At 37.5% G+C, this 14,877-nt stretch overlaps 1 protein-coding gene across 1 annotated transcript; it reads left to right on the forward strand.

Annotated features, from left to right (window-relative positions):
- Positions 1 to 416: 416 nt before the first annotated feature.
- On the forward strand, positions 417 to 7,705 carry LOC140152336 (uncharacterized). Its single transcript, XM_072174640.1, has 7 exons — positions 417 to 600; positions 1,031 to 1,204; positions 1,824 to 1,915; positions 2,312 to 2,558; positions 3,886 to 4,203; positions 5,353 to 5,495; positions 7,574 to 7,705. The coding sequence occupies exons 1-7, from the start codon at positions 531 to 533 to the stop codon at positions 7,703 to 7,705; spliced, it is 1,176 nt and encodes a 391-aa protein (XP_072030741.1). The 5' UTR covers positions 417 to 530.
- The last annotated feature ends 7,172 nt before the right edge of the window (positions 7,706 to 14,877 follow it).

Consider the following 14,877-nt stretch of genomic DNA (forward strand, 5'->3'; position numbering starts at 1 on the left):
ACTCTTATTAATTGCAAGCACTCATTATTCGAGTTTCCAGCCTCAACCCTGCCGGAATTGCAGCCTTGATGGGTTTTTTTGGGGGGGTGGAGCTGGGGGCCAGTATCAACAAGCAAGAAAGCAAGGTGTAACCTTACGTTATCTACAGCGCTTTTTTTTTGTACCCTTTTTTTGTACCCTTTTTTACCCATTAATTTCCCTCATTCTACAGGTCCTGCCCTCTATCGGGGGCTAAAGTGCACTTTACTACGTAAAAATAAATATTACACAAATATTAAACCTTGATGGCTGGCCAATGGTGTGTCATATGTCATATGTATAGTTAAGCGAATGATACAAAGAAGCTGACTCTTTCATGTTTTTGCCGATTATAATATATATTTCTTATTGTCATCTCGATATTTCTAGCAGTGAGTGTAAGTGCTCCAGAGGTGTTACTTGATCAAATAAATGTCACTGCGTGGTCTTTTTCGACCCCGTTACGAACGGCTCTCACGCCTTACGAAGACGCCGAGGGCAAACCGTTGCAGATGACACAACTAGGACTTTTATCCAACATTTTCTTCAATTACACTCTGGAATCAAGAAATCAAAGAATTGGTATGTATGTATGTACGAGTGTGTTGTGTAATTATGTTTTTAAATACCGCGCGGCAGCATATGTGGCGCAACATTAACGCAATTTGTACTTTTGCAATTATTTAAAAATTTGCAATACTTTATGGAGAAAGAGAAATGTTGTGTATTCATTTTTGTTGAAAGGGCAAAGACGTAAAATACAACGGACTGGTGTGTGTCAAAAGCACTGTCCAAATTTATCATGATAATAGGAACAAATAGGCTTTTTTACATGCACTCGTCTCTTGACAAGCGGACTGAAGAGTGGGCTCATTTCTGACAGTTAGGTAGGCCTAGCGCTGAGCTGTGTACACGTTCGAAAACACTGCTTCGCTTTTTCCGATTATTATTCTTGTTGTCGTCAGATGCAAGCAGACTTTCTAATGTACGAGTATCCGTCTTTGTTTTCTAGGGCCAACAGCGCGTATGGAATTTAAGAATAATGCCGAGTTTACAAATGTGACTTTCAATGAGCATAGTTATGATATTAAGCCAAACACCAACTACACCTTACGGCTACAAGCGTCTTATAAGGAGAGATACAGCGCTGATACCAGAACAATTTACATCAAGACAAAACAGTCAGGTTAGTTGTAGAGGCCAAAACAATTATTGTATATATGAATAAGAATTTTGAAAACTGGTGAGAAACACCCGTCCTTTAAAGCCTTCATTATTAAGACTACACTATGGAACGTAAGCTTGTATATGTTAGGATGAAAGTTCATCTGTATTGGTAATCCAGTATAGAAAGATTTTATATAACTCTTGATTTCAATACAAAAATATCTACCTCCGTAATTTTCAGTTGTTGCTTCTACAGCCTTCGTCAACGAAATGACCCGATCGTGCACTCTTGAAGTGTGACGTAATAATCGGGCCATAGACCTTTGGTAACTTGTAGCGCCCTCCGTCTTTATTCAAACTACCAGCTTCATGTTCAGAGATGGTTGGTTGGCCCTGATGTGAATGGCCTCCTTAACTCCTCTCTCAAACCATCGGGGTTCCTTATCCCAGATTTGGACTCTGTCCAGGTCGACGTGATGTCCCGGTGACTCACACTTCAAGAGTGCGCGATCAGGTCATTCCGCTGACGAAGGCTGTAGTAACAACAGCTAAAAATTACGGAGGTAAATATCTTTGTATTGAGATCAAGAGTTAAAATCTTATTATGTATATTCTTTCCCTTGCTATTCTCCATTCAGCACCACATAACAAACCATCCAAACCTTCTATCTTCAACACAACCGTGGATTGTGAGAAGCCAGATTTGAGAGACATAGGAATCAATTGGCAGGTACGCACTCTATTATACTGTACATATTTTCGTAACTTCTGTGAGAGGCGAATGAAAGTTATCGATAGATTAATCAATTAATCACATGCGAGGTTAGGATATCATTTGAAAGTTTGGATCAACAATGTTGATTACTAGTATATGTATGTTGGTTTTACCTGATCTGGTTACATCTCACACCGTAAAATGAAAATTATGTCCATTCGACAATGTCACTTGATTTACCCTGGCCAGCAAATGTAGGAAAACTCGCATCATTGTAATGTAAAGTTTACTATTTGTTAAGTATCCATCACAAATCCTTTACACCCATCAAATATTGTATCAATACGCATGTCCCTTTCAAAATGGTTGTTCAAAATAATGTGTTGTTGTAATTCTCTTTGACATTACCAGCCTCCTGCAACGGAATCGTGGAACGTCAACATCACTTACTTCCGAATTCACTACCAATGTGACATCCAATGCATCCCTCAGTTTGTGACTTTCCCAGTACGGAATGGGCCCAATGGGCTTAATATGAGATACATGGCAACACTGCGTGATTTGTCTAGATGGCATAGCTACAATATTTGGGTTTCTGCGCATAATTCCGCAGGATATGCATCCAGTGATCTGACATTCATAACTGAAAGCAAAATGGGTAAGATGCCAATGTATCAAATATTTTTGTCTGTGTTTGGTTGTTGTTGGTGGTGTTTTTTAATTTATTTTATCACCACTGATTACCTTCGTTGCACAAAACAACAACAACAACAGAACGAAAAAATACGATATGTGGTGTTTTTTCTTTTTAACATATGAAGACATAAAAACCGTTTTGAGTATAACTCTGACGTACAATTTCTCAAGGTCACTTTAATTGTTCTACATTTTCCAAGCGATACACTATTTCAACCTCTTTAAGTACCTAACTTTCTTAAATGATACCACTAAAAGAGCTAAATACGTTTTGATTTTCATGTTTTGAATATGATATATATAGTTACAAGTTTAATGATGTTAGTGCTCATATTAAAAGTATAACATAATTTTACTACTTCTCTTTTTGTTTTATGATATCGAGTTGTTGTTTTTTCTCGTTTATTTATTTATATATTGTTTGTTTGTTTTGTTTGGGGTTTTTTGCCTATGGCATTTCACTGTAGTTTTGTAATCGCAGCAACAAAACTTGCAAGAAGTATGTCTTCTAAAAGTGTATTTTCTATCAGGGTTCTACAATGCAACAGTTCCTATATGTTGATAGGTTCACTCATTCATTCATTCATATTTTATTTTGCCAATCACCAATCAATAATACAATGTACAAATGTAATTCAATAATGATAAGTAGAAGCAATAATAGTGATAATGATAATAATATAAATCATGGTAATAAATAACTAATATAATAACAATAGTAACAATCCTAATAATAGGAATAACATGATAATAATAATAATTATGTACATATAAGTTAATGGCATGAAAAGGCCCGTTTAAAAAGAAATATAATAACAGACAATTAATTTATCAGCATATGATGTTATTATACCGTAATTGTTGACAAATGAGCCGTATATCATACAAGTCGCAGTTATGCGATAGTATACAAATACAACATGTTTTGAGGGGAAGTAGTCAAAACTACTGGTCCCGAGGTGTTGGATGATTTGACCACTTCCCGACGCGTCAGCGGAGGGAAGTAGTCAAATCATCCAACACCGAGGGACCAGTAGTTTCGATTACTTCCCCGAAATGAAACATGTTGTATTTGTTTTACTATACCTCATAAATATTTTCACTGTCACGGCAAAATCGTAAACAAAATTCAAAACACACACCAGTCTACTTCCAGGTTCTCTTCAAAGGGTTATTACTTTAGTTAGCGCCGAGTTTCATAGAGCAACCCACCTGCAAAACTTGTGGGCAATCGAACTCAAAGGCAAGTTTATATTTTAAAATGTCTTTTTACTCTATGATTTCTTAAGATGCCAACAATACAAAGCCGGTGCAACTAATGGCCAACACTACATCGAAGGACAGTGTGCTTATTTCATGGATACCTCCTATGTCCAATCACAACAAAGGCGATGGTGCAACGTGCGTTACTCAATATCAAATCAAATTAATAAGCGATACAGTTAACGTGGACGAAGTTCTCGTTGAAGACACGACCAACAACACATATTACCACGTTAATGGCTTACACCCTGGTAATTACATCATCATGGTGCACTCCCTTCTCGGTGGAAGTAAGGATATGAAAGGAAATGTTGCTACAACAACGTTCGAGTTACTTAAGGACGGTAAGTTGCAATGGGGCAAGTACTCACTTGATGATATTCATATTTTACAACAGAAAAAGGCCCTGTGTCACATGGGAAAACGCGGTAAATCGCACATTATTTTTGCTAAATTTATCGCCATTTTGTGGATCTTAAGCTTTCTTAGCTGATTTATTGGTAATGTTTGGCGATTTTAGCCGATTGACCAAGATTTGAAACAATTTTGTAAAGTTTACCTCAGTTTGCTGTTGTTGATCAAAATTAAGCACAATTTAGCATAATTTCCAGCAATTTACTGTGATTTCCAGCCATTTTGCAGATTTTAAGCTTTCTTAGCAGATGTTTTTAGTGATTTTTGGCGATTTTAGCCGTTTGTCCAAAATTTGAAATAATTTTGAAAAATTTACCTCAATTTGCTGTGATTTATCAAAATTTAACACGATTCATAGTGATCGATCACAATTTAGCATAATTTCCGGCAATTTACAGTAATTTCCAGCAATTGTGATTGACTGTGTTTTCCCATTTGACCCGGGGCTTAGAAAAGACTCAATAGTGATAGTTCACAACATGATTTTGGTGTAAAATCTTTTCCCAGTTTTCACCATGCAGCTATTTTATTCAAATGTTTTACATTTAGAAACCTATATAATATACCGATGTGTGCCAGTAACAGAGCGTTTCTTATACATCTTAATCGATCCGAGAAAAAAGCTATACGATAAGGTACAATATTGCCAGGTTTTGGATATTGTTTGAAAGTAGGTTTTCTTTACGAGTTGATGAAACAACATACATCAATAGGTATTGGATGGTTTATCAATGAAGTGTGCCTTCTTTGGCTAAGCGTAACATTTTAAACTAGCGGACATTATTTTGGCACGGACTGGGAGGTCGATTGATGATTTGCCACGCCTTTGTACTTTCACTGCTTTTAAGGCATCGGTAACAATGATTGAGATCGAGATGGGTTTAAAGGAGGTTTTCTTACGAGGTCAAACAGATGTGAACTGTTAACATGATTTACGAAGTGTCCTCTAAAGGTTTTATAAATCTGGATAGGAGAGACAAAAGGAATTGATCAAGTGTTACGTAAGCTGCCAAGCACATTAAATGAAACTACATCGAAAACTTAACCCGGTTCGTGCATTTTGTTTTATTTTTGTACAGAAGATACTGTTTCGACTTGGATGGTTGGGTTCATCATCATCGTAGTCTCATTGACAATGGTTATAGTGATTATCATACTCATTCGTCGTAGCTGCTTTTACCGAGTTGTTACTGATGATACCTTGAAGAACAATCCAATACTGGTAAGTACGGTACACTCTAAGAAATACAGGTTCTCAGTAGAACCTTTTTTGTCCCCTCAGAAGAACCCTCTCTCTTGAACCTCTCAAAAAGGTTCTTTAATTTTGGAGAACCCTTAAAGCTTCTCTAAAGAACCAAAACGGTTCTGTATCACATTTTTTTACGGTTATGGAACCATTTTTTTGTTCTTTAGATAACTTCTAAGGGTTCTCCTGAGAGGACAACTTTAGAACCTTTTTAGAACCTTTATTTCTTAGCGTGTACTTGTCAAGTACAACAATTTATTGGAATGTAAGGGCTAACCTTTAGGGCCGGATCTATACGTTGATTTTTTTTTATGTGGGTGGATCTAGAAAAGATAAAATTCAGAAAAAAAATCTAAGTATGACTTGTTGTACTAAGCTAACCTCGTCGTTTCTCTCAAACTGGACAAAATTAGACTATGAAAACAACAAAACAATTATTGTTTGGTCCTATACTAAATACGAAACCTTGCGAAACCTACATAATACGGTAGTAAGAGTTATCGTACTATTGTGTTGTGTGCTTTCACAACTGGATATTCAACTCTGTTATTCAATATCAGAATATGTACAGCATATTATCCACGACTATAGTTACTTTCAGTTTATTTCATCAAATTTCAAACAATACAAATTGTATACAAAGAGCATAAAAAGTCCATATTAATATCAGTTACTTGGTGGAAATGGTGTCATTAAAACGCAGGGCGTGTAATTATGGCACACTTAAGGTGGTACTACACCACCCTGATAAATTGTGTGACTAATTTTGCATTTTTCTCAAAAAATTACTACACACTGGTAACAAAAGTTATGTATATTATAGGGGCAAGGTATACAATTACTTCACTGACATTTCAGTGATTCAAGACAAGTGGTTCATTATAGGCCTATATGTTAAGAAATGAGGTACATTCTAGCGGTACCTCTTTTCTTATCATAAATAACGTACCACTTGTCTTGAGTCACTGAAATTCCAGTGTAGTAACTGGATTCCTTGCCCCTATAATATACATAACTTTTGTTACCAGTGTGTTATTATTTTTAATAAAAATGCAAAAATAGTAACAAATTTATCAAGGGGTGTAGTACCACATTCAAGGTTGTTGATCCGATCGATAGCCTCAACCCTATTTTTCTTCATCAAAACTGAGATTTTGGTATCAGAACAGGAAAAACGCGTATATTTCTCACTACCTCAGTAAATTTTAACGCTCGATGTAAGTTGAAAGTGTGAACAAAAACGTGGTGAATAAGCCCAATCGCCATTCTAACTTCCGGTTTTTGAGAGCAGTTTTGGGACACTTTGACCTCTGACATATCGGGAAAATGTACGTAATTATTATTAATTTTCTTATTATTGTCACAATTATGATCATTAAAAATACCAAATAATTAATTTATAAAACACTAATATTTTTTATATTTGTTTTAAATATTGTAAAACATTTTAAATTATATTTTGTACGTACAAAAACCCAATATTTCTGAATTTTCTGAAAGGTCAAAGGACAAAGTGTCCTAAAACTGCAAAAACTGTCCTACAATGCATTGCAAACTTCCAATGCCGATTGGGCTTATTGGGGTTACGACACCGGAAGTGTATCAAAACCGCTGGAGCTATTCAACTCAGAATTAGAAAACGTATCGTTTTGATGGCAGGCCTCAATCTAAGTTAGGAAACAGAACATGAAAAAATTGGATCACCTCTTTAAAAACCATTGTAATCATGGTAATTGTGGCATACTTACTTGACTTCTGTCTTGAGCAGTATAATGTTTACAACAAAGCATTATCAGACATGTACTCTTATTTGGAGCAAAACTTCCACTCAATATTTGGTATGATGTGCGTGACTTTCACTTCCAGAGCTACTCTGAATCATGAGTAAATGGTGCTACGATGACACAGAGTGGATTTTAACACTCATTCCCGCTCATAAGATTTCTTGTTTACGTTGCTTAGTGGACGCGGGTACGGTTTTGTTGGATTGCGTCTCCCAAGAACTTACGACCGTAAGATTTTCTTAATGTTATTGTACATGTTATTTTCAACAGGAAAAAGCTCGAAGGACTCAAGTTTCGCTACCATATCGCCAAGAGAACATAGAGATTATTGATGAAATATCTCGCTACATTCTAGTGTGGCGGCTTCGTCGCTGCCAGTGTCGGCGGATACAGCTGACCTAATCCACCAATCTGATCCCGTGGACACCTCTGGTGATTATCAACACTGGCCGTTTCCACGCCTGTCCAGCATCTCGGCCAATATTGTCCGATTGCCTAAAATATCGGATACAGATACTCTTGCTTCTGGGCCGAGATCTCCTACTGACATTTCACCTTATTGCAACATGTCTGGTGTTGCTGATGGCAATGATAAGAAAAGCGTCTCTCCTGATGTAGCAAAGATCGACCGTACTACCAAGTCGTTGAATCATCGCATCAAACAAAATGAGAAAGGCGTGAAAATGAGTGAAAACTCGGCAAGCGGAGAAAGCCCCCCCCCCCCTATAATAATGCCCGGATGTTACCGTCTGCTTCCGCACTGAATTACTTAAGTACCGACGATTTTGAGCAAGATTCAGCAGAAAGTGAGAATGAAAACAATACATTAGAGTCTATGGACACTGTAGAAGACATTACAACTTGCACCAACGTCGTACTTGAGTCAAATATCACATGTATTGATACCAACGTTGATGAGAGCTATACAACCACTGACAAGTTTGGATTCCCAACTTGTGACATGAAGGGCAAACAGCAAGAATGTCTAGGTGTGGGTGATTTGTACGTTCAACATCGATTTGCACCTTCGGAAAAAGATAATAAAGACAACCATCACGACCATGACAGCCATGTAGATCAAGGAGATGATTCTTCAAAATATTGTCCACAAGATTTCATGAAGACCGTGTCAAGTAATTATCAACCACGTGATCTTTACCTGGAGACGCTCTCCACTGGTTATTGTCCCCGAGATCATTTTGATATCTTGAAGATGGCCACCGGGTACTGTCCACATACGCTTCTTCCAGACGTGCGCTCAAGTGGATATTGCCCACACGATACATTCCAAGTTGTTTAGTCAGAATTGAATATCTCCGGGCGTGGTAGAGAAGTCGCCTATGCAGGCACAGTGACGTGACATATCCATCGATTCGTCAGTGTTTGTAAGATGTGAATGGTGCACAGGTGAAGTAATATGGAATGTACCAGGTGCCCCAATAACAATAATGAAAAATAATGATATTCAACTTCCAAGCGTGTTTATTTATGTCCCATCAGTCCGGATGATATATATTTGGTCAGAGAATATGTTGATCAAAGTGTCCCATTTTGGGCAAATTTCTTACTCATTGTAAAGGTTTTGATCTCGGGTATTTTCCTTCCGTTTGAAAAAAAACAGAGCACGGTTGCCATATTTCCTTCCAAACTTTAATTAATAAAATTATGGAAACGGTGGCTCACAAGAGATCGTAATATTTTCTTGATTCCATAGATTCTCTTCTTATGAACCAGTTTGGATTTCTTCTAGGACGATCAACAGGGGATGCTCTGATGGTAGCCGTCGAAGAGTGGTTCTGCTAGCCCTACCACGGGGCTATATACTCCAAGACACCATGCTATATTAATACTGAGAACTGTTAACCCAGTGACAGCTCACAACCCACTGACCGCAGGACTCGGGGACAGCGGTTAGCAGTTCTCGGGGTATAGCGTGTCTTTTTTCTCGGGGACAGCGGTTAGTGGGTTAAGCAGTTCTCGGGGTATAGCGTGTCTCGGAGTATAGCGTGTAAGAAAAAAAATGCCCTGTGGTATGGCTAGGGATCTGCATCCCGTGGATCATGACAAATCAAATATTGGCGCCAATTTCAATCTTTCCATATAATAGTAAAGCATTTGATCAGGTTTCTTGTATAAAAACCGCTTCCAACGTCTTGTGATTCCGAGGGTGGAATTCTCTATGACTTGTGCATCATCTGGAGCTCTCCAGGGATCGATCCGTTGACCATTATTGTTTGTACTTTTTAAGGAAGATCTAAATCACAGTAATCTCTATTGCAACCCTATTTCTATATGTTTATGACATTTTAATTTACCTTCACGACATTGTATTTTTGGAAAATGTTTCTTTAATATGCAAAGTTATAGTTTGTGTTCATGTCATAGTCTTTTAATGATTTCAAAATGGATATAAATCCAACGTACTTTGAAGTCATTAATAATAATAGACTATGACATGAACACAAATTATAACTTTGCATATATTGAAGACACAAAATGTTTTTTGGGGGGCTTTTTATTTTCAACCTTGAAAAATCCTAGCATTTAGCTCTAGCTAGGTCCAGAGATACTCCAAATCTCCACAAAAAAAAAAAAATTGGTCAGGCCTTAAACTGAGGAGCGGTGGTGGAGGACAAACAAACAACTTTTTTTTTTTGCCTTATAAAGAATTGTATTGTAATTGTATATTAATTTATATGTCTTTTGATACATTTATTTTATAATGCTCTGTTAATAAGGGAACTCTTAAAATAATCTTTTTGATTATTCCTTCTACATTTGTCTATTTTATAAGTAGAGAATTGTAATAAATATGTTATACATAAAATAAAAAACAAATAAATACAACATGTTTGGATCCTTCGGAAAAAATCGAAAGCTTATTAAAAGCTTAGTTTAATAATTAACAGACAGGGTACAGTTTGTCCACTCTGAAGTACAAAGTGACAATGCGCGCGTATACAGCGCGTAAACAGTGCGCAGTGCCGTGTCTCTGCCTCTGCTGCACGTATGCGTGCCTTCAATTTTAAGTCGGCACCATGTGTGCGTCCGCGTCATACTTCGTACTTCAGAGTAGACTGACTGTAGTGCGTTTTTACACTTGCTGTCTGACGTATAGGAGAAACTTCCATACTACTAATTCCTTCCTCCGTGTCCACATACCGTCTGGTATTATAAAGGCAATTCAGATCCCTTTAAATACCGTCTTTCTATCTAGGTTATCCCCGAGGGTTATCCAATGGGTTTGTCCAGGTCTCTTCTTTCTATGAAGTATACTGCTTGGAGATGAGATGCGACTCTCCTGATTATCCCGGGATAACATGATTATCTTGGGGTAACATGATTATATCGGGATAATCATCCCGAGATAACCTGATTATCCCGGGATAACATGATTATCTTGGGATAACATGATTATCTCGGGATAATTATCCCGAGATAACCTGATTATCCCGGGATAATATGATTATCTCGGGATAACCTGATTATCTCGGGATAATTATCAACCTGATTCAATAAAAAATCAACCATATTTGTGGCACTTTTCTACAAAATTTATAAGGAATCTGCTCTAAATGAAAATATCATTGAAAAGAGCAGATTCTGGTCGTTTAAATCAACGAAATTATTGCTGTATTTGCTTACACCAAAGCCACGTTATATTCAGTTGAATAAAACCAACCATATTTGTATTTGTAAGCTGATATCTAATGTTGATAGCCAGTAGTTCATCAATGAGCATTCTACTGCTGATAGCCAGTAGTTCATCAATGAGCATTCTACTGTCATAAATGATCATTCTACTGCTGATAGCCAGTAGTTCATCAATGATCATTCTACTGTCATAAATGATCATTCTACTGCTGATAGCCAGTAGTTCATCAACCACGCAACTTAAAAAACTGTACAAGGAACCGATGACCTCCTAATTACAATATGGATGCTTTTGGCAGCCATGTTGCAAAAGAGGGTCATCTGATCCTTGTATAGTTAGCCAGAAGTATATCAATGAGCATTCTACTGCTGATAGCCAGTAGTTCATCAATGAGCATTCTACTGCTGATAGCCAGAAGTTCATAAATGAGCATTCTACTGCTGATAGCCAGCAGTTCATCAATGAGCATTCTATTGCTGATAGCCAGTAGTTCATCAATGAGCATTCTACTGTCATAAATGATCATTCTACTGCTGATAGCCAGTAGTTCATCAACCACGCAACTTAAAAACTGTACAAGGAACCGATGACCTCCTAATTACAATATGGATGCTTTTGGCAGCCATGTTGCAAAAGAGGGTCATCTGATCCTTGTATAGTTTTTTAATTTGCTTAGTTGTATTTCTCATGCAAGAAAACATATAATTAGACACCAAAATTACCGAAATCGGACGTTGTTTACTATGGTCAGAATTCAAAAAGGTCGTTAACCTATGAACATTTTTTCGTCATAGCGCCTTCTTGAAAGGTCTGACACATAACAAACTATACATTTTTGGAATCCTCATGACCACACGAGTAATTTGATATATTACTTGACATAATTGGAGCATTCTGAAAAATTGACCCCATGTAACCTTGATTGACCCCTCCCCGGAATGCCCGGAAGTTTCAGGAGGTGAGCCCAAGCTAAATTGATTCAGAATCAATCAATGATCCCAAAATAACTTTCAAATCTTTGTTCTATGAGTTGGTCACGAACTCTACATAATAGTCTTCTACTAACTGACCAATTTCTCACGTCTGTCAAAGGGGACACCATATTGAGCTATCTATTGCTGATAGTAAGTAGTTCACCAATGCCCTATCTACTACTGATAGCAGGTAGTTCATCAATGCCCTATCTACTGTTTATATTAAGTAGTTCATCAATGCCCTATCTACTGCTTATATTAAGTGGTTCATCAATGCCCTATCTACTGCTGATAGCAAGTAGATCGTCAATGCGCTATCTACTGCTGATATCAGGTAGTTCATTAATGCGCTATCTACTGCTGATAGCAAGTAGATTGTCAATGCGCTATCTACTGCAGATATCAGGTAGTTCATCAATGCCCTATCTACTGCTGATAGAAAGTAGATCGTCAATGCGCTATCTACTGCTGATTTCGGGTAGTTCATCAATGCCCTATCTACTGCTGATAGAAAGTAGATCGTCAATGCGCTATCTACTGCTGATATCAGGTAGTTCATCAATGCGCTATCTACTGCTGATAGAAAGTAGATCGTCAATGCGCTATCTACTGCTGATATCAGGTAGTTCATCAATGCCCTATCTACTGCTTTATATTAAGTAGTTCATCAATGCCCTATCTACTGCTGATAGAAAGTAGATCGTCAATGCGCTATCTACTGCTGATATCAGGTAGTTCATCAATGCCCTATCTATTACTTAAGGTTTTCATCAATGCCCTATCTACTGCTGATAGCAAGTAGATTGTCAATGCGCTATCTACTGCTGATATCAGGTAGTTCATCAATGCGCTAGCTACTGCTGATAGAAAGTAGATCGTCAATGCGCTATCTACTGCGGATATCAGGTAGTTCTTCAATGCGCTATCTACTGCAGATAGCAAGTAGATCGTCAATGCGCTATCTACTGCTAATATCAGGTAGTTCTTCAATGCGATATATACTGCTGATAGCAAGTAGATCGTCAATGCGCTATCTACTGCTGATATCAGGTAGTTCATCAATGCCCTATCTACTGCTGATAGCAAGTAGATTGTCAATGCGCTATCTACTGCTGATATCAGGTAGTTCATCAATGCACTATCTACTGCTTATATTAAGTAGTTCATCAATGCCCTATCTACTGCTTATATTAAGTAGTTCATCAATGCCCTATCTACTGCTGATAGCAAGTAGATCGTCAATGCGCTATCTACTGCTGATATCAGGTAGTTCATCAATGCGCTATCTACTGCTGATAGAAAGTAGATCGTCAATGCGATATCTACTGCTGATATCAGGTAGTTCATCAATGCGCTATCTACTGCTGATAGCAAGTAGATTGTCAATGCGCTATCTACTGCTGATAGAAAGTAGATCGTCAATGCGATATCTACTGCTGATATCAGGTAGTTCATCAATGCGCTATCTACTGCTGATAGAAAGTAGATCGTCAATGCGATATCTACTGCTGATATCAGGTAGTTCATCAATGCGCTATCTACTGCTGATAGCAAGTAGATTGTCAATGCGCTATCTACTGCTGATATCAGGTAGTTCATCAATGCCCTATCTACTGCTGATAGCAAGTAGATCGTCAATGCGCTATCTACTGCTGATATCAGGTACATTGTAGTTCATCAATGCCCTATCTACTACTTATATTAAGGTTTTCATCAATGCCCTATCTACTGCTGATAGCAAGTAGATTGTCAATGCGCTATCTACTGCTGATATCAGGTAGTTCATCAATGCGCTATCTACTGCTGATAGAAAGTAGATCGTCAATGCGCTATCTACTGCTGATATCAGGTAGTTCTTCAATGCCCTATCTACTGATGATAGCAAGTAGATCGTCAATGCGCTATCTACTGCAGATATCAGGTAGTTCATCAATGCCCTATCTACTGCTGATAGAAAGTAGATCGTCAATGCGCTATCTACTGCTGATATCAGGTAGTTCATCAATGCGCTATCTACTGCTGATAACAAGTAGATCGTCAATGCGCTATCTACTGCTGATATCAGGTAGTTCATCAATGCGCTATCTACTGCTGATAGAAAGTAGATCGTCAATGCGCTATCTACTGCTGATATCAGGTAGTTCTTCAATGCACTATCTACTGCAGATAGCAAGTAGATCGTCAATGCGCTATCTACTACTAATATCAGGTAGTTCTTCAATGCGATATATACTGCTGATAGCAAGTAGATCGTCAATGCGCTATCTACTGCTGATATCAGGTAGTTCATCAATGCCCTATCTACTGCTGATAGCAAGTAGATTGTCAATGCGCTATCTACTGCTGATATCAGGTAGTTCATCAATGCCCTATCTACTGCTGATAGAAAGTAGATCGTCAATGCGCTATCTGCTTTCATGCCGATATCGAGAACCAATCAGAGCAATCGTTAGAGAAATGCGAACCATGCATTGATTGTGTATCTACTGATGAGTGTTGATAGCAAGTAGTTCTTCACTGCCGATATCAAGTTCAACAACTGCAAAAAAATGGGAAAATTTCAACTGGGTAATTTCTCAGACAAACGAATGCACGAACCACAAAACAATTATGAAATAATACAAAACGAATGATTTCGGGTTTTGCTTTTATTTTATTTCGTTTTAATCTAATTTTTTTTTTTTTTTTTTTTTTAATTCATTTCATTTCATTTTATCTTATTTTATTTTTTATTTGTCTATTTTATTTGCATTTGATTGTAGTCAAGTGTATAATTTTGGCATTTTTTGTCATAGGCTCATATTGAGAAATGCCGTGACTTTTAGCTTCAAATTGGGGTATTGCAGTTGAAATCTATTATACCACCTATTGAAAACATGATGTTAATCTCCCACAGAGGTAGATTTCAAATGGAATCACCCGTGTGAGTAGCCCCATACGCTGGC

The sequence above is a fragment of the Amphiura filiformis genome, chromosome 5 (assembly GCF_039555335.1).
Source record: "Amphiura filiformis chromosome 5, Afil_fr2py, whole genome shotgun sequence".
Classification (NCBI taxonomy): domain Eukaryota; kingdom Metazoa; phylum Echinodermata; class Ophiuroidea; order Amphilepidida; family Amphiuridae; genus Amphiura; species Amphiura filiformis.